This window comes from Fonsecaea pedrosoi (genome assembly GCF_000835455.1).
Source record: "Fonsecaea pedrosoi CBS 271.37 unplaced genomic scaffold supercont1.3, whole genome shotgun sequence".
NCBI lineage: Eukaryota > Fungi > Ascomycota > Eurotiomycetes > Chaetothyriales > Herpotrichiellaceae > Fonsecaea > Fonsecaea pedrosoi.
This window is the reverse complement of record NW_013550613.1, coordinates 2792400-2818690: the sequence shown is the minus strand read 5'-3', so window position 1 is coordinate 2818690 and position 26291 is coordinate 2792400. Positions and strand designations below refer to the sequence as shown.

Below are 26291 nucleotides of genomic sequence, written 5' to 3'. Positions count from 1 at the left end.
TTAAAGCATACTGAAGGCGTTTGTGCATTGGTGGACTGGGACAACCGAGAACTCGGGCATATGGGTGGATAGGACAGCACAGGACAGCACAGAAGTAACATGCGCTTGCAAGCACAGCTGACGAATGACTTTCATGACAGCACGAATGAGACTAATGGAGCCAGTCCAGTCCTGGCCGGACTGAGGTGGACGAATAGATTTTTGCGGACTCAGAGGACGTCTTTGTGTCCTTGGCCCTCAACCTCCTTTCTCTCTAATCCTTTCGTTTATATAATGTACAGTAGCGTCCTGATAAAAGCAGCTCCGACGCCGACTCCTCTTTATTGTTCGTGCTGCAATCGTCCCACAGCAGCCTCGGCCTCGACGTTTGCTCTCTCCTCCCTCTGTGCTCGTCTGGTATTTCGCACGTCCCACAACCCCTCCAAATCCATCTCGACCCGCTTGTCCTCGGTGAACATCTGGACGACAATACGTGGCGAGTCGGACCGTGAGCCGAAACCGACGTAGTCGTCTCCAGGATTCTGGTATTCGTCCTCTTCATCCTCGGCGAGCGTCTCCTGCATTTTCCTTGTCATCATTGGCGCGGCGGTAGACGCGGGAGAGACACGTTGTTCGTCTCCCTCGGCACCGTCTGTCCGCATCTGATCTCCATCTTCGTCCTCTTGCATTTCTGGCACGACGGCGTCGTCGACAGCGCCCATGTTTACGCAGATCCACCCCGTGGTGATTCCGTCGTCGGCATCTTTCATGGCAACCGTGTTCCCCACGCTCTGCGCCAGCTTCATCTTCCTCGCCTTTCTCCTCAGCTTCAATTTCAATTCGTTCCTCCCCAACAGTCCGTCTGCGTACGGTCTCAGTTTGTACTCTTTCCTGACCCAACGACAAAATCGATCGGCCGAGACGTTGAGATGTTTGACGGACCGAGCAGTGCCGATGATCATCAGCAGGTTGGAGCCCAGCGCGGGCGGCGGGTCGAGGCGCCGGAGGTCTAGGAGCGTGAGGTTATCGAGCCCGATCTGGGTCGAGAGGTGCGTGAGGACAGGGGAGAGGATCGCGGGTGGATCGTGTGGCAAGGGCGGGATTTCCTGCAGCGCGAGCAAGGGGGATATAGGCGCGGGCGGAGTGGGATCTTCGATCTGAAGGTACCACGGTATCGAAGACGACTCCGCCTGAGTTTCTGACGGGGTTTGCGACGAGCTCTGTACGCCGGACTGTTGCAAAGGCGCAAAGCGAGTAAAATTTCTGCGTGACTGGCCCAACGGCTTAGAAAGTCTCGAAGGGGCGACGGCCTTGACTGGGATCGAAATTCCAGCGAGAGAAGTAAAGGCCTCGAGGATTGACGCCCGGCAGGATGTGCATCGCACCATTGACCGGTGCATTGCTGAACACCGCGAGTTCGCACGATATTCCGACTTTGCAAGGAAAAGGGATAGAATAAGCAAGCCGACAGCGCAAATGTGACGGTCGAGGGAATATAGACTTGGACGCAAGTAATTATTTTTTGGAGAGCAATTCCCGAGAGGTAAATGTCAACGAGGCTTCGGGCTAATATTGATCCAGAGCCGATGTCACTGTCTCCACCCTGCCCCCCCCCCCCCCCATGTTCAGCCTTTCTCAACCTTTCTAGAGACTTTGAACTTGTTTATGTACAAGCACGCGATGGGGAGAAGTGTGATGTGGGCTGTTCATTATGGTATGCAGACCTTTCCAGCCCTGCACAGAAGAAGAGGACGAGGTAGAGAAAGGACGAGTAACGCTTGCAGACACGAGGCTGGCAGGTGATTAATTTGGGATGGATAAACTTCGTCTCCGAAATGGACGTGTTTGTTTCATCGACGTCCCTTCTTCGTTCTTACAAGGCAGTGTCCTGACCCCAAGTCCGTGACCAGATACTCGGTTCAGCCTTGCTATGGGGACATGTGAAAACATATCTCTACTTCTATCAAGTGGCAGACTAAAGATGCTCACGCGTTGTGTCTAGGACATCGCTCTAGGTCTCGGCACGTATGGCACTATTGACACTAGAACCTGAGGAAGAAGAAGTCTGAACTTCTGCAAAGTGGTCAGGATACTCTTGAAGGTATCCAGCTTGGCGATATGATGACTTATCAATCCGGAGTCGTTGGTGCACCCATCATACGCCAAGTGAGGCATTCGCTCAACTAAAGCTGCCCACAAACCATCCACCTTCTGCTCACTTGTATCAGAACCAAAGTTCTCGAGCACCAGAATTCGAGAATGAACAAAAACTCTGCCTCGAAGGCACCCACCCACTTTTGTGGTATTTGGCCTTCGAGGTAAGTGAAACCTTTCGCCTGCGTTGTCGCATTCGAGGGTTTTTCTCAGTTCAGGATTCTACGAGGTGCAGTCATCATTTCAAAGCTCCCATTTAAGTGTGAAAACATGGTGTACTGATGAGTCATGTAGTCAGGGACCGGTTGGCTTCATCCGAATTGCTGGTAAGAAATGCGAGAGACAAAATATATGTGGCACAATTGTGCATACTGGGGAGTGGTGAGGCAGAAGCCTCTTCCCCCGAGAATCTTGATGGAACTCGACACAGATGGACTCGTGTCCGGTAAATATGCTCATGAACAGTCTACCAAGACCACAGCGTGCTGCGCCACTCAATGACTTGCGTAGCATAAGTATACCGCGGGATGCCGTGGCAGCATCACGATAGATATTGTCGCTTTTGAGATTGCTGGTTCATGGCTCAGGTCAAAAGAGGGATTTCAGGTGTGCTTCTCTGTGGAAGTGTTTTCAGCTATAAATCCACATCCTGCCAAAGCATTAGTCCAACCTTCCGATACTCACCTGCGTTGATGAAAGAAAGAACGTCACCGCTATCCATCTTTCCAGCGTCCTGGAACCTCATCTTGCTTTGAGATATCTCTCGATTCTTCCCTTCGGCACTCCGGCTTACCCAGAACATCACCCTTCACTTCTGTCTCTGACTTCATCACAACTTCACGGTCTTGTCGATGACAACACATGTTTGCGGCACCAGCGATAGAAGCAACAATTTAATCTCTGACGAGACTGTCATCTCTGGTCCTGATCCAATCCACCTCTGTTGAGCAAAGGTCTCTAAAAGTGGAGCGAACGACACCATGCACGACACTCTGACAACCTCGTCCCCCACGCGGACCGCCTCTTCCGCGAGCCTACTGAATTCTGTGCTGAGTTCAATCACTTTCCCCGAGGGAACCGCATCGATGACATCCGTTAGGTTGGAATCAGAATACGCACCAGCTTCTGATCGACGGGCACAATATGTCGAGTCTCGTCTTGAGAGGAGAAGCAAGGAGAAAGGAGTGCTTCGCGAAAAATTGGGTTACAAGAGAAGGCGTCTTGGTGATGATCGTACATGCAAATCCAAGCTGCGCGATCGTCTGACGAGCCTAGAACAGGCTCTCTCAGCAGACACGAAGGTCCTCGAAGAGATTGACAAGAAAATGAAGCAACTTCAGGCCGAGTACATCTCGGTACAAGAGAAGGCTGCTTGGCACCAGAAGGATATCAGTTCGCTAAGTGAGCAACTCCAGCATAAAGAGGAAGATATCCGCGCCCAACAGGCCGATATTGATCAGCTGGAGAAGGAGCTGAAAAATGCCTCAGAAGGTGAAATCGCCAAAGTGGCTCGCCAAGCGGAAATCCTGGACATGAGTGACGCAGATCTCACAGCTATGGCGATCCATGCTATGAAAAACCGTGAGTTTGGGAATAAGATTGATAAAGCGGCACAAAAAAAGGCGACTTCAATCATGATTAGGGACATTCAGAGCGAAATATTTAGCAGAATGACGGGCGTCACTCCGGACGAGTTCCAAGAACTGATGCAGCAAATCCAATCGGCCAAAAATGCGTTGTCTAGCGAGAAGAAAGGGGACAAAGATGATGGAAACAGAGACAACACCGAGCACACTGAGAATGATCGCAACAGTGTTGGAGCCCCCGACGGTGAGTGCAACAATGTCGGTAAGCCGCAGGAAAGTCTCGGTGGCGGCGAAGACGAGGACGACGAGTTCATGCACCCAATCCGACGCGCACGCCAGTCATTGAACGAGCACCCCCTCGGAAAAGCAGGAAAAATGTCGGGTCCAGATGTCAGACCTCCACAAATCACCGTTTCGGCAACATGGTCCAGTGGGCAACCAAGCAAACGTGGACACGACAATACTACGGGGCCCGGTTGGTGATAGGGCCTGATGATGGATTTGATCATTGGGCCTGTGTCGAAGCCGAGTTTCCAAGCATCTTTCGGTGAAGATTTCGTTCGCGGAATACATTGACCAAGGAAAGGATTTCGGGGGTTTTGGGGGTCCTCGATTCACACAAGTCCCCGATCCCTGGCATTGATCGAGTCCCTTGGAGAAGAACACAGTGGCTGGAGAGTCCGGACGGCACGGGACGGTGACTGTGCTTTCACACTACCTCCCCTTGACTACCTACCTAGGTACGAGCTTGCTGAAAATGTTTTGGAAAAATACACATACACATCTGGGAGACAGATCGAAACCGGGAGCGGGGGTGGGAGCAGATGTGTGGCCCAGATAGATAGATAGCAATGCTGAAATCATATTCCAACAGCGGCGGCAAAGCAGCAATTCCAATTTGATATGACAATGAAATTGCGAGAATCGAAATCACATATTCGTGTCAATCAATGGTACAGATCTAGGCACAGACACAGACGAGTGGTTTGTCTCGCCGGAAAACAGTAGAATGATTTCCCGCCGCCACGTCACATCGAGTCTACAGGCTAGCTGAGGGCATTCATACATACGGAACAGACAAATAAACAGATAAACAGATAAACAAAGTTCGTCATGTGCGTTTGGTCCCCGTCGAGAGATGGAAATGGAAATACAGATAGACAGACGCTCTCAGACGATATGATATGAGACGATCCGATCCGATCCGATACGATGGTGTGGTTGTCATCAAGGCCCCGTCGTCATGTACACGTCTCCGCCGGCGCCGGCACCAGAGGGTGTTGAGCGCGGGTACTCTGCCGACGAGGCTGGTGGTCCTGTCCTCGCCCCTGGTCCGACACTCGCCCCTGCTACTGCTAGCGTCATCGGTGCTGTCGTCATCGTCTCTGCTGCTGCTGCGAAGGTATTGTTCGCAAATCCCCTGGGTACTTCACCATTGCCTGCGCCGCTTGCACTGTGGAGGTATCCAGTTTCACCAGACTGGGCATATCCACTGCGTGGTGCATCACGGGCAGCCCCCACCACGCCAGGGTCATCGATGGTGTCGCCATCACTCTCCCTCTCTCTCCGTTCCACATCCACATCCTCGCCGACCACGGCCATGGCATTCTCATCCTCGACATCCTCGACATCCTCGACATCCTCGGCATCCTCTTCCTCGGCGGACATCTCGTCCTTGCGCTGGCTCACCTTGTCGAACATCCACTGACAGACCTCCTCCTGGTGTTGCATCATGATTTGATTCAGACCCTCCGCGTCACTCCGCACAAGCCGCCCATATCGCTTGCTCACTCTCCCGCTTTCCTTCTCCTTCTTCCACAGACTGTGCCTGCCACTAACAACCACCAGTGAATTGTTGCGATACCACTGACTCACCCAGTGGTTACCGCCGGGATTGCTGATAGGGCGAATTGGCTCAGTGGAGATGAAACACACGATCCCCACGAGGTTTTGATAGACGTTGTCGTTCACCGACACCAATTTCGCAATGGCGTGAAATGCGTGGCCTGCACCCATCAGGATAATTCCCCAGGGAAAGTCGTATGGCTCGACGTAGTTTTCCCAGATGTACAAGGCAAGTTTCTCGCCTTCTTTTCTTGCAAGGTCGGTCGTTGTGGAAGCGTATTCGACATCTCTCGACGATCCATGTGGATGAGTGGAGGAAAGAAAGTCGGACTTCGTGTTCGGATCGTCGTCGGTGGAAACGGTGATGAACTCGGGCACGTTGATGTCTATGACTCCCATGCCGTGGAAAGCCGCCCAATGGACGTACGACTGTGCGCCGTCAACCTTTTGCATGCGTGAGCAGGTTGAAATAGTCAATCATGAGAAGGAAACCGGGAAGGGGCAGGAAGGGAAAGGAAGACGGAGCAACAGGAAACCGGCACATACAAGCCATGTATCATGAGGCTTCTGTACCGCAGAAAGACCATTGTGGGCGCTGAGAAGATCAGGTCTGCAGCAAATCTTGTCAGCCTTCCTTTTGAGGCGGTCCAGCGAGCCGTTCGGACTTACGAGTCATGGAATATGATCATCAAAGCTTTCTTGGTCTCGTAGTTGGGTCTGTCCTTTATATCAGCAAGGCATTCCTGATCTGCCCCGGGGACTGCGACTCACGTCGCGAGGACCTGCTGGTCAAATGATTTTGACACTGTATCGCGGTAGATATACAGCTGGGTGAACTTGTATTTATCATAGAGGTGCATGGCCTGATACCGGCGAATGATGTCTAGTTAAGACCGAGGGGGTGAGCTTGGTTACGAGGGTGAACGAAGGGCAATGAAAGCGCCTCCAAAGTCGAGCTCTTACCGTGCAATCTTTCTCCACCAAATATTCCACCGATGTGGTCCTTGGGATAGATACTTCTCCAATACTTCGACTGGACATTCCGAACCTTGGCCACGGTGTTCACCGCGTCCTGTGTGGCTGCCGTAGCTTGCAGGCGATCAGGAGGTTCACCCATCAAGGTGCGGGTGACCGCGAGGGCGGATTTTGAGATAGCACGGAAGTTGTAACCCCCTTCCAAGCACACAGCAATCCTCCCTCCAGCGAGGGACATTAGCATGTGTGTCATGTGTGCATAGCAGGGCGGTGAGACGAAACAACCACCCAGCTCATCTCCAGCTGCGGCGTCGAATCCTGCAGCAACGACGACGAAATCCGGGTCGAATTCGTTCGCAATGGGCATGACGACGTTCTGGAACGCGTACATGTAGTCACCATCGCCCATGCCTTTTGTGGGCCAGGGAATATTGACGTTTCTTTCACGGTCGTAAGTGTTGGTCATCAAGGGCCGAGGAGCAAGTTCATGGACTTACCTTCCCTCGCCAGCGCCAACGCCACAGTGATACATGTCACCCTCGTTCCCTGTAGGGTAGAACGTCCCGTTCATGTGTACGTGCAGGGATATGTAGAGAACGTTGGGGTCATCGTAGAAAGCTTGTTGACAGCCATTGCCTGAAACATGTCAGCTTGAACGTGCAAGTTTCAAGAGTGCGAACTTGGCTGACCGTGATGGACATCCCTGAAGTCTTCAGCGTCAGCTCTGTATTCCAATCCAACGAGGTGAGGACAACTGACCAATCCACGACCAGGATTTTCCTGCAATGTTCCCCAAAGTCATTCTGGCAGACCCTAGAAGCAATACAGACATTGTTGAAGAGACAGAACCCCATGGGCCTCCCAATCTCTGCATGATGCCCTGGAGGTCGGATAACGGCGATGGCATTTTTTACCTTCCGTGACATAACCGCTCGACATGTCTCAATCGCCGCGCCTGCAGATAGTTTGGCAGAGAAGAAGGATAGCTGATTAAAGTAGATTGAATCCATGTCTTGACGATCCGAGAGATCAATAAGCTCTTCGTCGGTCATTACTGCAAAGGATTCCCCGGTCATTAGCTCGGGCTCCCAGTGACGAAGTGTGTCATTGTTGAGGGGCTTACCCGCGGTCCCTTTTACTTGTTCATACTGCTCCTTCGTATGGACCAGACGGCACTCGGCCTCCGTGGCTTCACGGGCAGGTATTCGATACAGGGGCATTTCTACCACTGGAGGGTGCTTCTTGTCGTCAACCAATCCGGCTTCACAAAGCTCCTTGTAAATGTAGTATATCCGTCTAGGATCTTCCGGATGCACACCTTCGCCGGTCGTCGTTGCTACTTCGGCATGATATCGCATGCGCTCATCATAACATAGACCAGTCGGAAGCTTGGAAATCGGGAGACCACGCTTAGCTGGTGCTACAGGCTCATGGATTTCAGAAGAGGTGTCGGATAACAAGCTGTCTTCGGACTCTTCGTCCGATGGACTGTCGATTTTCAGGCGGTTGTCCATTTCCGTCGAAACGTCAGGTGTCTCTCTCATAGATGTATCACCTGACGGAAAGGCTGGCCTTTGTACCTGCGGAACGGGGTTGGGAAACTGTGTGCCGACCGAAGAATTAAATCCCTCCTGGCCCGGTGGCGGTACATGAGCCATTCTGAGGGATTTGAGTGGACGGTGAAATTGTAAAAACTGCCTTGACTTTAAGAGGCAAGCAGGAGATTGGTTAGAGAGGCTGCATAGTGGTTGTAAATGCCACGCCAGTGAATGAAAGGTGATCAAGCTTCTTTAGACCGAGCAAAGGCTAAGGCGATGTCAGTCACTCGAGTACACCAGCTATGAATGCCAGTCGACGTGATATCAAGGGGGGGCCTTTGTACATGATGGCGATTTGGTACATGCAAGTACAGCGGCCGCTCTTGGCTAGAAGCGTCAAGCTAATCACATACCTGTACTGGCACTCGAGCGACTTTGTTCTCGGATTTTGAGCTTCGCAAGCTGTGACGAAACCTCCAGCAAGAACAATAAGCCGGTAGATCACAGAAAGATATGTTAATTGACAATGGATGCTGTTTGTTGATCCCGTCACCTTTATTGGGGGCAATCAATACATCTCGAGGTGGAACGTTGCAAACGAAACCGGGCTAGGGAGTGCCAAGAGGCGGCTCACGTGACGACAACAGGAGGCCATGATCACGTGCATGTTCTTTCAAAGACCGTTTAGAATGAGCCAATCCATAGGATGATAATTTGGTTTTTGCTGTCAATACAGGGAGACTCGCATTTTCCTATCTGAGCTAGGTCGGAGTAAGGATACGTATTGGAGCTTCAAAGCAAAGCATATCACCAGATGAGACTTGATCTATGTTGCGCTTCGTCCCGTGTTTCGCCTGATCTTCTTTTTACCTCATGCAACACTAACCTCGATTTCTGAAGCCTCGTTTGGGAAGGAATTATTGGTCTTTGTAGACGATTGGTGGTATTATGGCCCGTCTTTTAAGCCTTGCCAGCATCGACCTTGGCAATGTACGCTAGATTTCCATGTCAGTTTACCAGGTCCCGAATATTCCCGATCGGATAAGGCACTCACCCAAAAGGTCGATGACACGTCGGGAATATCCCCACTCGTTGTCGTACCAGGAAACGAGCTTGACGAAGTGGTCGTTGAGGGCGATACCAGCCTTGGCATCGAAAATGGAAGAGTGGGTGTCGCCGTTCAAATCACTGGAGACGAGATCATCCTCGGAGTATGCCATGATACCTGATCTTGTCAGACGGGCTGAACGAAAGTGTCTCAAATTTGGTCTTACCTTTGAGGGGTCCAGCACAGGCGTCCTTGATAGCTTGCTTGATTTCATCGTACGAGGCTGGCTTTTCCAGGACGCAAGTGAGATCAACCACGGACACATTCGAGGTAGGCACACGCATGGACATGCCAGTGAGCTTGCCATTGAGAGATGGAATGACCTTGCCCACAGCCTTGGCGGCACCGGTGCTGCTGGGGATGATGTTTTGGGCAGCGGCGCGGCCTCCTCGCCAATCCTTGGCGGATGGTCCGTCAACAGTCTTCTGGGTAGCGGTGTATGAGTGAATGGTGGTCATAAGGCCTTCCTTCATGCCGAACTTGTCGTTGACGACCTTGGCGAGAGGTGCCAGGCAGTTGGTTGTGCAGGAGGCATTGGAGATCACGGGGATGTCGGGCTTGTATGATTCGTGATTGACACCCATGACGAACATGGGAGCATCGGCCGAGGGAGCAGAGATGACGACCTTCTTCGCACCACCCTTCAAGTGGGCAGAGGCCTTTTCTGTGGTCGTGAAAACACCGGTCGACTCAACAATGTAATGAGCACCAGTCTCCGCCCACGGGATCTCGGCCGGATCTCTCTTCATGTAGAATGTGACTTTCTTGCCATTGACAATCAAAGCATCTCCCTGGACCTCAATTGTTCCCTTGAAGACACCGTGGGTGCTGTCATACTTGAGCATGTATGCCTGAGAGGTGTCAACAAGGGTTTCGAGATCTGGCAGGATAATGGAGGGTACGTACAGCGTATTTGGGCTCAATGAAGGGGTCGTTGACGGCGACAACATGGACATCGTCGTGCTCGATACTGGAAAGTGCTATGGTTAGAGAGAGGGGAGATTTCGGAGTCCGATGAAAGTGCTGGTGTGACACTCACGCATTTCTGAAGACCTAGCTTGCTGTTAGCCATTTCGACCACGGACAGTGCTAGCTGCGACTCACAATTCTGCCAATGCGGCCAAAGCCGTTGATTCCGACAAGAGTAGCCATGGTCTCGTCAAGATGTGAAGACTACTACAGAATTTGCTAAGTCAGCCTTGATAGGAACAATCTCAATGGGAGCTCCCGGTGAAGTGAAGACGAGACAGGAAGCAAAAGCACTTGAAGGGGAGGACTGCGGACAACTCACATGAAATTTAAAGGAGTATTCGGATGTCCGGATTCAAAAGGTCGTCGAAAGAGCAACTTGATATAACTCGAAGAAAGAGCAAAGTGGTGTGACGGGAGGATGAGGAAAGCTTTTTGTTGTCCCTGCGAGGACCAAGTGGTGAGTTGAGCGATAGGTGAAGAAGAATGGTGGGGCAGATGTTGACGTTGAGGGGCAAAGCTGCCCTCCAAACCATGGGTTTTCTTGGCCGACGACAAATGACCGTCTTCCGGTCTGTCTCGAGCCTTCCGAAGGCCACAAAACGAAAATGATTGCGATGACTTACCTAAGTACCTGATAATTCTCACTTGTCTTTTCGCCCGAGGAACGATAAATAAACGGCGCCTTTCTGGGGTAGCGTGCTGTATCTGTAGATGCTGGTGCTCCTTCACCATCCCCCCAAACCTCTACGGTCCCCGATATTTATAAGATGGTCTATCCTCCTTACCCCCTGTTCAAGCACATCACAGGGTCTCCAGAAAGAAAGGCTCCAGTGGCATATGCATCAGGCATGAGTCAACCCACCGCTGATTATCACATACCTGCTCTGATGGAGAAAAAGCAGCAGCATTCAAACAGAGCTTGTTTTATCCAATCGCCTGTCTTGTCCCTACTGGTTATGCGGCACTCGCTTCGGATCATCCTATTGATCCGTGAAACCCTCCGTCGCAGCCGCGCTCTTTTCGTCCAGACTGGCCACCCACTGGCCTATCGAGCAGGATGCTTACAAGAGCAACTCAAAATATTTTCCCAGGGTCTAGCAAATCGGCTTGGGAATGGCATATTCATGAAATCGCAAAAACAGCGCATACGCAAGGGATGGCCGCCAAACATCTTTGCAGACGGTGAGCATTGATTTGCTGTTCTAATGTCTTTGCTAGAACCAAAACCGTATCTATTCCCTCAGTCCGGTTGGCGCGCCATGGTTTTTATCCGACTCAAGACTGATACGACTATTCTTCCTTCGCTCCGCCCCGACCGGCGCGCTCAGCAGCTTCGATGCTAGCTTTGTCACTCTTTGTCTCGCCCTGTCCCATACCCATCATGCCTCCAGATGCTTTCCACGGCCTCTTCAGTTCACCCACCGCAGGCTTGCCGAAGACGTGAACTTTGATCAAGTTCGACTCCAGTGCGCCCTTCACGGGGATAATGGACTGGATGAGGAGTGGGTTGGTATATTTGAGGTACAAGTGCATGAATGCCATCATGCCGATGCCCATCAACTGGCCCTTGTAAGCTGCCGACAGCTGGGTTTGATCATATTCTTGGATCGTGGTGGTGACAAGCTTGGGCTCTTCTCCAGAGCCCATGGGCGCAGGCTCGACGTATTTCAGGGTCGTGAGGTCTGCCATATAATCATCAGCCTGTATGCCCCTCACGGCACTCGTCTCTTTTGCGCACCTCGCTTCGCCTTGATCTTCAGGCCGATATAGTAGTAGAGGCCGAAGATGACCAAGTTAGACACGACGTAGAGGATCCGTACGCCCATCAGAACTTGAGGGTCATCAAAAGGTATCCGCTTCGAGACCTGCATCATCCCAAGGATGATCACCAGGTTGGTGCTGCAAACTGGTCAGTCACGGGCCTCGGGCTCCAAACTAGGCGGGAGATTCTTTACACTTGAGGATTCATGAAATTCATGGTTGAAAGGCCGTAGGGGCGATGAGATACGAGGAGAGAAAAAGAAAGAAGTGATCACGGGCACGAATCTTCTTGGAACTAAGATATCAGGGAAGAAGTTCAAACTTTTGGGGGGGAGAGGACCTCTTTCCCGCAAGGTAGTGCCAAACGGACAGATTGCTATATCGCAATTTCGTCCGCCAAGCGATTTGGAGACTTGGAGGGAAAGAAAATGAAGTGGGTGGCGGGAGGCCGCCACATCAATTGGCGCCTGGCGCAACGTAACCAGGCACGTGAGCAGAAACTGCATTGGTGCAAGGTTCTCGCTCCCTCTCTCCGCATTTCTGGACCATGATCTCAGCCTCGTGCTCTCAAGCGAGACAGAGGCACAGATTATCTCGTTTTGATTCTTATGCGAACCATGTGTCCTGCGCCTCTAAATTGCTGGAGCTTGAGTCCCAGCCTGCGACCTCCGATCTTCATCCCACACCTACGGATATGAAGTGGGAAGAGCAATCTCTCTTATCCAGTCCTGAAACTGCCGCCGTACAGCTCAGCAAGCGTCCTTCCTTGCCGTAGGATTTACAGTATGTTGCTTGACATAGCAATTGGACCACCTGTCGTGCAAGTTTTGAGCGTCCAATCTTCGAATGTGGTGCGAGATGGCGTGGTCATTGAGCCTGACAGTCATGCGTTCGGATCATCGTAGAGTTCATCTCTTTTGAGGTGCAACTGGGCGCTCAATGGCCATTCTCCATCTTCTCCTCTTTTATCCCCCCGTCGCTCAGGACCTTTACTTCAAATTTCCCGTCCGGCCCCGGTAGGGCGCCTCCGCCGGGCATGACGCTCGCGACATTCCCTTCCTCGTCGACATACTCGAACCGATAGCGCGACAGGTAGTGCGGGATGGCGCTCAACTGCGGCCCGTAGCGTGCGGTATTATCGTACAGCTCGAACAGGGGGACGGCCAGCAGTTTCATGTTTTTGGGCACGCTGAGCACCTTGTTGGGCGGGAGATGGATCAGGTAGAGTTTCTTGAGCTCTTTGGGCCGGGAGACGTGCGCGGGGAGAAATGGGTAGAGAAAGGTTTCGTGGTTCGGGCGCCACCTGGTAGTGTCATGTTAGAATTAATCGTTCATCAAGAGAGACGTCAGGGCGGGAGATGCAAACCATTGTGCGAGACAGTCTCCCACTTCCCATTCCGTGTCCCCCTCTTTCGGATTCGTGGGTGCCAGCCTCTCGTTCAGCCGCAGCTTGAAGCCTTCAATCTCATCCGCATCATGGGGAAGATAGTCCCCAGGCCTGGTCCAAGACGTTTGTTAGTCAGTGATCAAGCTGACATGACACCGAGACGGCCACCAGGAATTTTGCGCCAAAAAAAAGACGTACAGTTTGAAGAAGGCGTTTGCAATCTGCAGCATGAGGACGTGCGGGTGGTTGTGTTCGTGACAGACGAGGATGCCCTCACACGTCCGTCTCATGCCATATTTCTCATAGTGTTCTTCCAATCTCTTTAGCCTGGCCACCACCGACGGGTCTTCCTCTGGTTGGGTCTCTTTGGTTCCAAACGTGTAGTTCGACAGAGGATATAATCTGATCGTCGGTGGTTGGTTGGCCGTGAATGGAGGTGGGAGGATGGGCCTTGAGGGAATAGATTAGTTCTTGGGAATTCATTGGCTGTGGGGTCGGATTTCGTACGGATAGGAAGATTTCAATGTCGTTGTGGTGAGTGTCGACATGGTGGTGGTGTCTTCATCAGACGCAAGATGATTCACACGGATTATTCAAGGTGCGTGGATTTACAAAGGTTCAGACGGCGGGGAAGAGAACAGAAGACAGGAGCATGAGAAGGCGAACACAAATGAAACGATTCCTTGTGAACCCTTGAGATTTTTTGCTGAATCCAAAAAACCCCCGGACGGTCTCTGGCCGTTTGGATGCGCGTACAAAACTGCGCCAATGTCGCGACGCGCCCACACAGAATGCTGCATAAGATCTCTGGGGTACGCAGCCTCGCAGCCTCGCCGCCTCGTCATGACCACAGAGATGCCATCATCAACTAAGAGATGGAAACAAACGCACAAATGTTCTACGAGATCAGCAAGTCATTTTATTGTTTGAAGCGTATCCTATCTTGAGTTTGATTTCTACTATACAGGTGCATACAGGTGTATGGCGACTGTGCTTCTGCTGCCACGACTGCTGCTAGAGCGAAGACAATTATTGGAGAATTGCACTCAGATAAATTTCGGGATATACATAAAACGAGCGTCAGACAATCCAGAGAACCGCAAGATCAACGTTTCATCTTGTTATGAATGTAAGATCATGATGATGCTACATGATTTGAGTCCTGCTCCTGGTCTATAGGTGGGATGCCAAAAGAGAAATCGCTGGGTAGAACTGATACCAGAGACTGAGTGTCGCGACCCTAGACAACCTCATATCTCGGCACTTCGAGGCTGGATTGTCGCATCCGCACCGCTGAGGTCGAATTCGATACCCTGAGACATTCCCCCATACATCCACCACGAAGATTGTAGACTGGTACGTATCTGCGGTCATCAAAGCGACCGTGGACGCATACATATCAGCGGTCTGATTTTATCGTGGTCCAGCTTAATGTTCGAGGGTTTCGCTGTCCTGCGCCGAAGCCCCTTTCTCGGGATGGGTCGCCACCATCGTCACTTGACCAACTGCTGATTTTGATTCCGAGATTGGGGTTTCTCGACGATTTCGGCCGTGGCTTCGAGTCGCTTGGCCTTTGGCGTGATGAGGAACCGGCAGAATGCGGCGATGCTCCTCCGTCCTTCCCATATCGGAAGCAACGTGATGACGGTCGATGCGTAGAAGGCCCAGAGGAAGGTCACGACGATCCAGCCGATGAAGAAGTGCTTGCTGAGCACATAGCGACTACCGTACCTGTGATTTGCGTCTTGGTCAGTTACAAAGTCCTCGTTGTTGCAGAGAGAGCTAGGCAAGAACCAACGAAGGGGGGACCGTACATGGGAATAGGCCATAGGAGCACGTAGGCCAATGTCAAGCCGATGGATGCCCAGATTGCATTCCGCCTTGCTCGAAGGAGCATGGCGTGTTCATCCTCGCGCTGGACCTCCGAGGGACTCCTCATGGTCTCTTCTGCCTCGACGTGAAACTGTGGCGGGGATTCGAGCCCTGCGGTTCACATCGAGCGCGTCTTCTGCCAGTTTGATCTTTTTGAGTAATTCCCAATCATAGTTGTCTGGCTTGATGAAGGTGAACAACGACACCAGCACGACCAGCCCGAGGAGAGACATCATGCTTCCAGCAACGAGGGCGAGATTGCTTGAAAGCGTGGTAATGGAGATATGGCCCGATTCGTGTCGTGCGACCCAGAACCACGCGAGGATACCCGCGATCGACGAGATGATGGGTGAAAGTGTGACGGCGAGGAGGTTTTGTCTACGCCAGAAAATCGAACAGGCCATGGGAATGAAAGCACCGTCGACAAAGACACCGACGGCCGTGACACTAGAAGAATGTTAGGCTGCAAAGGTCCCCCAAGCCACCAAGCATCTGATAAACTCACATGAATGAGACGTTAAACCCTGCATGGTTCAATCCGACTGCAATTGCCGCGGCAAAAACAGCAGAAGCCGGCACCATGAAATGGCCAAACCGAACGAGCTGCTTTCCGGTGGCCTTGTGGTTGATGTAGGCTTGATAGACATCGTATGTCATGAAAGCAGTGACAGCCATGGTCTCGGAGGAAAAGGAGGATGTTACCGCCATGAAGATCATGGTCAGGATAGCAGCTGCACCACCGTTACCCATCACCGCCATGGCACCGTAAGGCATTGCCATGCCAGAAGCAACCTCGAAGGCGTTCATCCGATTTGGATATGTGGGAAAAGCAGGGAGATGTTCGGTCGCCGCGGCGAGAAGACCGTAAGTCGTGGCCAGACAGAATGGAATGGAAAACCACGCGATAACACCGAAGAGATAGCCCATCAGGGTGCTGGCTGGGTTGGCGGCAATGGCTTTCTGGGCGAGTTGAGGGTCGACGCTGCCTCCAAACCCAGCTCCAGCGAAGATCAGGCCCAGGAAACCTCCTTGGACACTTCTCATGGTGAGATATGACCCGTCTTGGTTGCCACCCACGGGATGTAGTTGCGCAGCTTCCGTCAGGAGATCAAACATGACGCTGGGCGAGCCGACCACCTTCGAGGTAGAGTATACCACGAAAGGAGACATCAACATGATCATGTAGATGACCACCGTATGCACCTGAACGAGTGAAAAAAGGGGTCAGAATGCTGGAAACACCCGGCGTCTAAAGAGGTCGAGTCCTTACCCATTCGGTCCAAAAAGGTCGCTTTGAGTCCTCCCGAATTCCCATCAGTCATAGGAGCGTGATAACAGCAGACTTGTGTTCCTTACCGCCAGAGAATATAGTACCACGCCGCATTTTGGTTCATTCCCGTAAGAGTTGCGAACACGACGGAGCCTCCCACGAGGAGATTGATGCCCATGACGCAGATAAAGAAGAGAGAGTAGAAGCCCAGAACGCAATGTGCTGCAGCTCCATAGCGAGTGGGCACAAATTCCAACAGCGTGTGCGTGTTTGGGGCTTTGCGCTTCAGCTCAATGACAGCAACCGAGAAGAGGAGAATTTGCACCGAAGCTCCAGCGCCGTACAGTAATACACAATGTAAGCTGGAATTCAGATTGAATTGGTGACCAAGTGGCTCTATACCCAGAAAGGCCCGGATATGCCAAACAGATAGCCCTCGGTGGTTGATGTGAGCATGGTAGCAGCCGTCGTCCAGGATGAGACGACAGCGGAAGCTGTCAAGCCAATTTTGACCTGGGGAATAGAGAGATCAGCAGGAGAGAATAAACCCAAGGACTTGACCAACTTACCGATCTCTTGCCAGTCATGAACATCTCAGACGTCTGCTTTTCGGCAAAGAAGTGGCTCAACCCCCAGGATACCACACACATGCCTATGGCGAAGAGGGCACCAACACCGATGATGTACCCATAGCCAAAACCCTGACTGAAGGGTGGCTCGATTTGATTGCCCGACATGGCTGCGAGATTCGAGGTGCTATACTTTTGGGTATTGTTCGATCCCAATAGCTATTGATGACTGTGAAAGTGACCGGAATGACCATGGTAGTTTCTTCCATCGGGTCCGGATTATATATAAGGCTTTCATAGACGCCAGACCCTATGGCTTGGATAATTGGCCCGAAAGTCATATCAAACCACAAGGCCATGTGGTACGGGTTGCTTATCGAATACCCGCGCTTATCAGTCGATGCCATATGCCTGAGAAGTCAAATAAAGGCCGAGAGGAATCGGCGCGCTTATGAAGAAAGTTTGATGTTGCTGAGTCTCGATCAGCTGCAGGTCGAGTCGTTAACCCCTACATCGTTGACGGAAAGTGGTTGTTCGTCAGTATATCAATATATCGATCACGTCTTTTCAATCTCCTCGTCTCGATTTCTAGCGAGGTAGACTAGTATCGTCAACAACAGATATGGGCGGCGGCCGGAATACCTAGCCTGTGACTTGACGTGTCGGCATATTCCCCGGCATAGCAATTGATCAGTCTGGGTAGGTGGTTCAAGCCAGCACGGACTCGTCACAACCTACAAGCGGACAGTTTATCACCGCATATCGTCTCGTATCTAGGTAATTATGTGCTGATGTTGCAGTGAGAGCTTGAGGCCGTGGAAAAATCTATTGCTATATTGTAAAAACACCCCTACTTTATGGAATATGACTAAGAACAAACCGGCCTATGTCGTCTATCGCACGCTGGGCCTCGGCCATCCTGCTCGCAAAGATCTGGAAGACGTGGAATTGACGATCGTAGATCTTCAGCTCGACGGGGACGTTGGCCTCCTTGGCCTTGAGTGCGAGGGCACGCGCGTCGTCGAGGAGAGTCTCGTTGCCTTCAATGGGGACGAATAGTGGTGGGAGACCTGTGAGATCGCCATTGAGAGCCGAGAGGAGAGGACTTGTCTTGTCTCCCGAGGGAAGATAGAGGTCGGCACACTTGTCCAGCACGGCCTAGTTGCACATGGGTTCCAGCTCGTCCATGGTCGTCATCGACTCGCTCTCGTGCTCCAGATCGATCCACGGAGAGATGGGCACGGCACACGCTGGAAGAGGGTCACCGGATTCCCTGGCGACAAACATGCTCGCCCGGGTGAGATTGCCGCCGGCCGAGTCGCCCGCAATTGCCATGCGTTGAGGGCTGATACCCTTCAACAGATCGATGCTGGGGTCCACCACAGTACTCGGGAGCGGAGGTTGGTCGTCAATGACGGATCGTCTTGTTGCGTCTGCTCATTCGTACGAGGCTCATGGTCGAGATATCGGATTGCGGCAGCTGCCGACGGTATCAGAGCAAATAATTCCCCGGCGCAGCCGAAAAAGGGCGCCGTCCTCGGGGTCTTGAGCCGCGACAGGGCATCAAATATTACTCGAGCGTCGTCGACAACAGAGGTCTTGGACGTAAAGGATGACAGCGTCAACACGTAGGCATAGCACTCTGTCACAAACAATACCATCTCACGACAACTGACCAACTGCTCTGTGTTGGCCAACATGACGGGGAAGAGCTGTCGGGCCGCACTGAGGTGGTGAAACGAGTTTCGCTCTGTATCGCCTCTGATGCCCTAGTAGTGACGGGTTAGAAGCAAGCAAGCACCATCGTGGTTGACCAGTCAGTTCGTTACCTCGATGAAACACCGTAGAATCGTTGCCAGCACAAAAGCTCCAGTGCGAGATCGGTCTGACCCGACGCGAACCTTGTGAGCCCAATCTTCAGTCCGCGGAGTGCTTGGGCATAATGCCCTATCTTGTTGTATGTACAAATCTGGAAGCGAGCTTGATTGTGGACCCTTGTGGGGTAGCTTCGCTGGCAAATATCGTGATTGGTTCCAGACGGGGTTAGTCAAATCGACCCGTTTAAATCGGGTTTAGAACACGTGGATATACGGGCTGGAATCTGTCCATGGTCCTCATTCTATATGTAGTAGACTATCTAACGAGAATCACAACAATTTCCCCTTATTTGTGTCTACACGCCGCTTACAACGAAGGTGGACGGCACACAGTTCGCAAGTGTGCCACCGCTGGAACTGACTTGGCGATGAGATCCTGATCTAAAAATCAGGCTATCAAGTAGTTTAACTAGAGTTATATTGAAACGGGGTCTAACTAGCTGCACTGTAACTGTGTGGAGCTATCGTGCACACTGGCCACCGGGGGCTGCCCCAGTTTTGTGAATACCTCACTCTCACAAACCAAACTAGACCTTTTGGTCCATGACTTGCGGGTATTGTGCTGTGTGCTATATATATATATGTATGTTGTCGCAATAATTCACTCAAAATCCTCACTCCCGTGAAGCCTCGTGATGTTGGTATATTCCTGGCGGTCGAATAGCTTTCCGATCACCCGAAACATCCAATCTACAGCATTTCGAGCCACTTGGCGGCTCTCGGGGTGTTAAGGAAAACACCGCGGGTCTCTGGCCATTGAGACCTATCTAAAGTTTGCGCTACTCCCATCAGTCTATCGTTCTGAGAGGTCTGAAGATGACTCTCTGAGTTTACGCAGATGCTGTCATACCTGGAGGTCGCTTGTGGACTGCAAGTTTCGAACAATGGCAAAAAATAGAGTGCGTTTCTTATGCGGAAATCGGTGAGGGCTTTCAGGGGATCAGGAAGGCTATAGTCGTTAGAGATCACCTCGTTGTCGCCGTACTTCACACCGATAATGATTTTGTTGTTGAAGGGGGGGGGGGGGTCACTGCCGGTTAGTATATCTTGGACCTCTTGGTCTTCGCCTTGCTTGTTGCTCATGAGAGTGATTGCCTTAGTGATCGAAGCACGGTGTGGGTGGATGTTGCTGCCTGGATAATCTCCATGCCTTGTGCCGAGTCTGCCTTGACAATGACGATTCGCTGGTACGAGTTATTCTTCCAAACCATACAATCACGCATGCCGAGAAGAGGCAGGCATTGAGCGTTGTAGCAGGTGATGATGGCGACTGAGAGCTCCGGGAAGGCGTCGGCATAGGCTTGAGCTAGGTTTGATCGCGGCCTGTACTTTGATCTGGTTCCAAGCGCGACCAGGTTCGCAGTATCTTTCGTGTAGCAGATGTAGCTATACTTGGCCAAGTGAGAATTGTTGACATGGTACCCTAAAGATCAGGCGGGAAGCTGACGGAAGGTAGAGGGCAATGCAGGGCGAGGAAGGATAGATGTCGTCCCGGTAGGCGTTACAGATCGAGAGGAGTAATGGCGGGAGAGGGAAGGTGTTTCCCTAGGTCGTAGAAGATCGTTATGAGACTCGTGGTGGAGGTCGCGGGTGGTGATGGTGTCATAGCGAATGAAAGAGGCGACAAGTTGGCTTCCCCATGTATCTATTCGGGTCCTTGCTTCTACTACGAGCAGGGAACACAGTTTGTTGTCGTCCTCTTTATGCACCCAGGCACTCCAGGAGCGTCCCTACATTTAACTCTAGTCTCGTAACGCAACAATGAAAACGCCGCTTTTGACTTCACGGGCCTCGCCCAAACGCAAGATGAGACCGGCGTAAGGCGAGTCCAACACACTAACCACAGGCGGCTGCGTCCGTCTATTTTCTTAGATACAGGTGCGATGATCCCTTTATCGCTGCGGCCCCCAGTGCTCCAGCCCCTCGAAGGGTGAGCCACGGGTAGCCCTCACCCTGGCTCACCCTTGCGAACGCGAGCAGGGGGTGAGCGCAGGGCGGCATCACCCTTGGCCAAATGGGGGTGGAGCGGCGTGCCGTTTTTACTCACCTTGTCGCAAAGGCAACGTTGGAATCTCCTTCAACCTCACAGTTTGGACTCAAGGTCCTCGAAACTTTGCAGATCTTCAACTGGGACAGGTCCCTTGCTGACTTCCAGGCCGGCTCTCCACATTGCCACATCTTTAATTATGACGGGGGGTGGGATTTGTGCGGCCACCTCAACGACGTTGTTGGCCGACTCCACTGGCTTGATCTTGAGCGCAATCTGCATTTGTGGGATAGCTTCTTTTATCTTTTCGAGGACTTCACCGTTCTTCGAGGCGGGTGCCGACTTTCCAAGGTATTCGTTGATCGCATTCGAGACCGAGGCCAGGTTTGAAAGGTCAACCTTCTCGAATTGAGCCTTCAATCTTCCTTCGTCAACCTCGACACCCAGAGATCTAAGCATTTGTTCAAGGAGCCCCACAAACTGATCCTTTTGTTCGGCAGGCGAAATCTCTGGCACCGAGCTTGTGGCTTGAGCCTCGAGATGAATTGAAAGCTTTCTTCGCTTCGGGGACTCTGGATCGATATACTGAGCATAAAACTGTTTCATATCATCCTTGGTGAGCTGTCGGATGACGGCGACATCTCTATCCACTTGGTAGAAGTTGAGATATTCACCGCTGATGTACGCCCACAACCGGCCGGTCTCGAAGTCGAGATTTTTGAGCTTCTCCAATCGTTTGTTGACAAGGCTTCGTTTGTGGCCCTCGAACTCTTCATTTGACATCGACTCAAGATCTGATTTGAATTTGAGTAAAAAGGCATTGATCCGGGTTTCGAGATAGTCTGGGTCCCGTTCGCTTTGAATTAGCACTCTGTAGCCCATCGTGGCCGCTGCAGGACGGGTCCCGCTCCATACGACGTATCCAAGTTGTTCTTTAGTCCTCAACTGATCGAACGCGGGTTCATCCGTCATCTGGCTGAACAGCTGTGCTTTAGCTCGCAGGTCTAGGTCCATAACATGGCCGATGTCCAGATAATATTCGATCGCATGGTTGATATTATCGGGATCGCCCAACGCTTGTTTGTAAACGAAGTTGCTTCCTTCCGGGATGATGACATTCCTTCGCAATAACCAGTCCGAAGGAGGAAAAGCGCGTGATTTCAACGTTGTCTCGATGAGGTTGCCGATTTTCTTGGCTTCTTCTTTATACAAGTTCCCATGTACCAGCACTTCGAAATGTGCCTGCTGGAGGAGTTCTGGAACAAACGTTCTAATGTCGTCTACCGTGATGTGCGGAAGTTCTTTTGCATAGGCGTCGTTCATCCAAGACCGTTCATTCAATAACCATCTGGTGTAGTCTCCGATCTGATAGTACGGCTGCTGATATGCCCAGTTCTTATATTTCCTGGCCATACGTTCTTTGATGATTTCGAATCGATCGGTTCGGATCTCAATCTCCCGGATCGTCGTCAAGATTTTCTCTAAGAGGACAGCCATCTTGTCGTTGTAGCCATGGACGTGAATATCAAAGCCAAGCATGTTTGGCCCGATCGCGTAGGCGAGGCCAGATATCTCGGCGTCATAAGAGTAGCTCGACAAAGCATCCTTGACGAGGTTGATGAAGAGATTTGTCTTGACGTAATTGGCAGTGTTTGCAGAGGTAACGGTGTTTCGAATCTTGATGTGCAAATTGGCCTTCGGCACCCAAAAGGTATCATCTTTTTTCCACCATAGGCGGACCTTGTCGTCATTTCGAAGCAACTTTGGCGCCTTTGCAGGTACTTTGACGTCCGCCTTCTCCACGTCCAACTTGGTAGGAATGAATTCATTCTTGTGTGGGAGATGGAGTTCCGCTATTGCGCCAGTTTCGGGATCAGTCAAAGCTTTTCGAACGTCTGACAGCACGTCGGTCGGTATTCTCTCCACTTTGTACTCGGTCCCATACCACTTTTCTTTCTGATCCCAGCTACCAGGGTACTCCTGAGACACTATCATAAGCCTGAAGTTGTCTTCGCGGAGATATTGCATAGCTTGCGCAATGGCTTGAGCATCGAACTTTCTGAACTTGCTGGTGCTGCTGAGCAGCCAGTTGCGGGGCAAACCAGGCTTCTGCAACACGCAGCTGATGGCGCTCGTAAATCGGCTTGCAGGAGACTTCTGACGAAACCTGAAATCCACTTCCGCCATATTCTTCATCTCCTCGTGCATCCAGGCAACCGGGGGCGTCGCTTTCATCATCCCAATGTACCGGAAAACAATCTTGACAACCTCGTGATAGTTTTTCAGCCCATCAGGCGTCAATCCGATGTCGATCTCGAAGAAAGCGGATCCTGGGCACACAGGATGGTAGCCAGCAGACAGGGTTTGAGCCAGACCTCTGTCTTTGAGATAAGCCAAGATGCTGCCAGGGCCTTCGTGGCCGATCAAGTGACTGATGTATCGAGCAGGCTGTGTCTCGAACATATCCTCCTCGTCTTGCCAAGGGAAACTTATCTCCAAAGAGCGTGACTCCATGACCGGCTTTGCATAGATCTCGATGGATAACTGATCTTTGCTCAGGACCTCAACATCATCCCAGCGGTTTTCAGGCAAGTTTTTGTTCTTGACTTCGGAGAAAAGCTCCACTACCCAGCTTTCCAGTTCATCAAGGGATTCGCGACCCAACACGACGAGCTTCATTCTGTTTGCAGAGTAATGCTGTTCATAGAAACGAATGAACTCATCACGAATCTTGACACCTTTCTTCTCGGGCTCGTCCCTCAGGGTCTGCAGGTTGCCTGTCGAGAAGTGATGGAACGGGTGCTTGGGATTTGAGAGCGACTTTGCCAGTTGCGATAGACGCCATCCGTCACTTTGTAGGTTCTTCTTGTTCTCCGAGTCCACCGCTCTTAACTCCCTGTCCAAAGTGTTCTCCAGAAAGAGTGGTTTGACGAAGAATTGTGCGAACCGGTCCAACGCTCCGTACAGCGGCCCTCTCGACAAGCCATTCGTTGAGCCTCCGGCAGTCCCATTGACTGCACCGTTGGAAAGGTTGTCATTTGACTCGTGCTGCGCCGCACACTCAAAGAAATAATTTGTCTGTGTGGCGGCCGTGTATGCATTTGAATGCCCAGAGTTCGAGGAGAGGTAGGAACTGTATTCGTTTTCTACGGGGTACTGTTGGGCTGGTCAGCAAGAGAATAAAGAGAGATAAAACAGAGATGGACAGTCTGCGCGTACTTTCTCAGTGCCCATGAAGAGTAGGTGCTCCACGGCATGAGCCATGCCCGGCATATCCTCCTCGTCCGAAAAGTTTCCAACATTGACGTTGAGACTCGCGCTGGCCTTGTCGGTCTCTGCATCGTGGACGAGTAGAGCCTCGAGCTTGTTAGAAAGCTCGATAACTCGGTATGATCGGTCGTCAAGGTCTGGTTTCTCCAAATCGTCTGTTATGCGCCTGACCGAGTTCATGACTGTGGCGAAGGTGCGGGTGGAAGATGCGGGAGAAGATCGAGCGGTCGAGGCCAGAGGCTTCGATGACAGTCGATGGCGGGAAGGGGATGATATGCGAAGAGGGATGAGGACCAGGGATGCCAGGCGAACGGATAATCTCATGTAGAACAACTGTCCCGTTTGAAATGATCCAGGCAGGCACAAAGAATGCGTCACGGGTTGAAGAGAGGCCAGGATCAAGTAATCATGGCGGGATTCCCAAGTTGGTGGTGGTGGTTTGAAGGGACAAGAAGAGCAAACATCTCAAACATTGGCACCTGTGGCTGCACCTGCGCCTGCGCCTGCGCCTTTCCGCCTCTGGCCGCGCATTTCAACTAAGAATCAACTAATTACGCTCCACCTGTGCAGCCTCATGCCAAGCCAAATTGAGGACCTTGGCTAGGATTCTGCCACTATTCTTTGTCCTGACCTTTGCTGGTACGATTGCGCAGAGACAGTCATGCGGCCCCTTTTCCCGGTCTTACCAAGTTCGAGACCGAAGGAACACACCCCAGAAAGGGCATTGTTCGGAAAGGGGCGAGACAAACAGCTTGGTCACGCGTGTGATAAAAGATGCAGAGACAGGACACGCAACGGCGGACACCCCTCTCTTCCTGACCGGCGCAGTGCAACCCGCCGATAACCTCGCATCTCACAGCATCATGATTGATTGAAGGGCGGTCTGTGCGAGTCTGTGTTGCCTGAACAACCCTTTAGGACGTCACTGAAAGGTCGCACAATGCCAGCGCAATGACCATGCATGCATGCCAGTTTCGACTACAATGGAAGCTCCATTTTGTGGGTTGGATCACTCGTTGCAGAAGGCTAATGGGCATTCTTGTGGACAGAATGCAGGTCCTAAATGCAATTCCCAAGCCGATCATGACACCCATGCCAATGCTTGTCGAGCAGAGAAGAGTTAGGGGTCCTGGGGTCCTACCGGGGTGGGAGAGGGCGGTGTAGCTGACGCCATCAATATCTTGTGCTTTGACGGATGAGGCGATCTTATGTTCAGACTCCAGCCACTTCAGCCTTCTCTTCGTGGAAACAGGCTGACACATTCAAAGGGATTACGTGCACTCCTGCACCTACAAACCAAAACACTACAGAAAACATTTGGCCCGAATGTCTGTATGCAAGAACTTAGATAGCAGGACTCAATGCCGCGAATTTGTTGTGCTGGTGCTCCTCAAAGAAGATTACCGGGGAAGGAGAATAGGTTCGGCTTGGCGGTGACCAATTCAACATAGACCCTGCACTTACATAATTCAGCCGTATCCTCATCACTAAACCACGTCTCTTAAATTCGGCTCTGCCACCAGGTCTGAGAGCATTACAGACCAATATGCATGCGCAATTAAGGTTGGGACACTAGCTACGAGGTACTTGGTGAAGGACCCGACATTCGAGTTTCATGATTGTGGGTCATATGATGTGAGTGCGGAGGCGACCACCTTGGTAGCATAATCGAGCAATGAGGATACGACTAGTAGTACCTCGTAATCAGCCGAAGGACGAGGGCGATACACCAAGTACGAGGCACTTGGTATACGAGGCAGTCCTCGTAAACGCCAGTGGAGCCGTCAAGGCTGAAACATCCAGACACCCAGCCTTCGATTGTCAGAGCCCCAGAGTGCGCAACTGCCAGCCACATGAAGAAATCTCTCGTGGCGATTCAAGCTTCAGTGGTTGAACTGAATGACGAGAGTTTTGTTTGCTCACACCGACGTTGAATATGACTTCTGTGAGGTCGTCATGCGAGGAGCAATTCGATCCCTAGGTTCGCACATGTGTACCGAGTAGAAAAAGACAGGTCAGGAAACAGTACCAGGTACAACCTTGTACATTGTCAAATGTTGTGCACGTGACACGGAATTGACGTATGATGCTGTCGTTATCCCGTGTACCGAGTACCGATACCTCGTAGAAAATCTCTCCAG

At 51.7% G+C, this 26291-nt stretch overlaps 11 protein-coding genes across 11 annotated transcripts; 1 reads left to right on the top strand and 10 right to left on the bottom strand.

The window, feature by feature from the left end:
• Positions 1 to 320: 320 nt before the first annotated feature.
• On the bottom strand, positions 321 to 1379 carry Z517_04941 (uncharacterized protein; the record flags this gene model as incomplete). Its single annotated transcript, XM_013430269.1, has 1 exon — positions 321 to 1379. One exon carries the CDS (start codon positions 1377 to 1379, stop codon positions 321 to 323), a length of 1059 nt encoding a protein of 352 aa, XP_013285723.1.
• A 1734-nt stretch (positions 1380 to 3113) lies between these two features.
• Positions 3114 to 4202, top strand: Z517_04940 (uncharacterized protein; the record flags this gene model as incomplete). The annotated part of the gene is made up of 1 exon (XM_013430268.1): positions 3114 to 4202. The coding sequence occupies one exon, from the start codon at positions 3114 to 3116 to the stop codon at positions 4200 to 4202; it is 1089 nt and encodes a 362-aa protein (XP_013285722.1).
• Positions 4203 to 4946: 744 nt separating this feature from the next.
• Positions 4947 to 8197, bottom strand: Z517_04939 (uncharacterized protein; the record flags this gene model as incomplete). The annotated part of the gene is made up of 8 exons (XM_013430267.1): positions 4947 to 6008; positions 6111 to 6174; positions 6234 to 6281; positions 6336 to 6447; positions 6528 to 6979; positions 7037 to 7175; positions 7229 to 7242; positions 7299 to 8197. The coding sequence occupies 8 exons, from the start codon at positions 8195 to 8197 to the stop codon at positions 4947 to 4949; spliced, it is 2790 nt and encodes a 929-aa protein (XP_013285721.1).
• Positions 8198 to 9037: 840 nt separating this feature from the next.
• On the bottom strand, positions 9038 to 10337 carry Z517_04938 (glyceraldehyde-3-phosphate dehydrogenase; the record flags this gene model as incomplete). Its single annotated transcript, XM_013430266.1, has 6 exons — positions 9038 to 9072; positions 9132 to 9302; positions 9352 to 10036; positions 10092 to 10155; positions 10225 to 10238; positions 10290 to 10337. 6 exons carry the CDS (start codon positions 10335 to 10337, stop codon positions 9038 to 9040), a joined length of 1017 nt encoding a protein of 338 aa, XP_013285720.1.
• Positions 10338 to 11447: 1110 nt separating this feature from the next.
• On the bottom strand, positions 11448 to 12135 carry Z517_04937 (uncharacterized protein; the record flags this gene model as incomplete). Its single annotated transcript, XM_013430265.1, has 3 exons — positions 11448 to 11839; positions 11896 to 12056; positions 12113 to 12135. The coding sequence occupies 3 exons, from the start codon at positions 12133 to 12135 to the stop codon at positions 11448 to 11450; spliced, it is 576 nt and encodes a 191-aa protein (XP_013285719.1).
• Positions 12136 to 12854: 719 nt separating this feature from the next.
• Positions 12855 to 13853, bottom strand: Z517_04936 (uncharacterized protein; the record flags this gene model as incomplete). The annotated part of the gene is made up of 4 exons (XM_013430264.1): positions 12855 to 13221; positions 13285 to 13416; positions 13504 to 13755; positions 13813 to 13853. 4 exons carry the CDS (start codon positions 13851 to 13853, stop codon positions 12855 to 12857), a joined length of 792 nt encoding a protein of 263 aa, XP_013285718.1.
• Positions 13854 to 14798: 945 nt separating this feature from the next.
• Positions 14799 to 15202, bottom strand: Z517_04935 (uncharacterized protein; the record flags this gene model as incomplete). Its single annotated transcript, XM_013430263.1, has 2 exons — positions 14799 to 15036; positions 15120 to 15202. The coding sequence occupies 2 exons, from the start codon at positions 15200 to 15202 to the stop codon at positions 14799 to 14801; spliced, it is 321 nt and encodes a 106-aa protein (XP_013285717.1).
• Positions 15203 to 15209: 7 nt separating this feature from the next.
• Z517_04934 (uncharacterized protein) lies at positions 15210 to 16353 on the bottom strand (the record flags this gene model as incomplete). The annotated part of the gene is made up of 2 exons (XM_013430262.1): positions 15210 to 15624; positions 15683 to 16353. 2 exons carry the CDS (start codon positions 16351 to 16353, stop codon positions 15210 to 15212), a joined length of 1086 nt encoding a protein of 361 aa, XP_013285716.1.
• Positions 16354 to 16529: 176 nt separating this feature from the next.
• Z517_04933 (uncharacterized protein) lies at positions 16530 to 17184 on the bottom strand (the record flags this gene model as incomplete). Its single annotated transcript, XM_013430261.1, has 3 exons — positions 16530 to 16809; positions 16875 to 16960; positions 17017 to 17184. 3 exons carry the CDS (start codon positions 17182 to 17184, stop codon positions 16530 to 16532), a joined length of 534 nt encoding a protein of 177 aa, XP_013285715.1.
• Positions 17185 to 17871: 687 nt separating this feature from the next.
• On the bottom strand, positions 17872 to 18716 carry Z517_04932 (uncharacterized protein; the record flags this gene model as incomplete). The annotated part of the gene is made up of 2 exons (XM_013430260.1): positions 17872 to 18174; positions 18405 to 18716. The coding sequence occupies 2 exons, from the start codon at positions 18714 to 18716 to the stop codon at positions 17872 to 17874; spliced, it is 615 nt and encodes a 204-aa protein (XP_013285714.1).
• Positions 18717 to 20976: 2260 nt separating this feature from the next.
• Z517_04931 (uncharacterized protein) lies at positions 20977 to 24330 on the bottom strand (the record flags this gene model as incomplete). The annotated part of the gene is made up of 2 exons (XM_013430259.1): positions 20977 to 24036; positions 24100 to 24330. 2 exons carry the CDS (start codon positions 24328 to 24330, stop codon positions 20977 to 20979), a joined length of 3291 nt encoding a protein of 1096 aa, XP_013285713.1.
• Positions 24331 to 26291: the final 1961 nt, after the last annotated feature.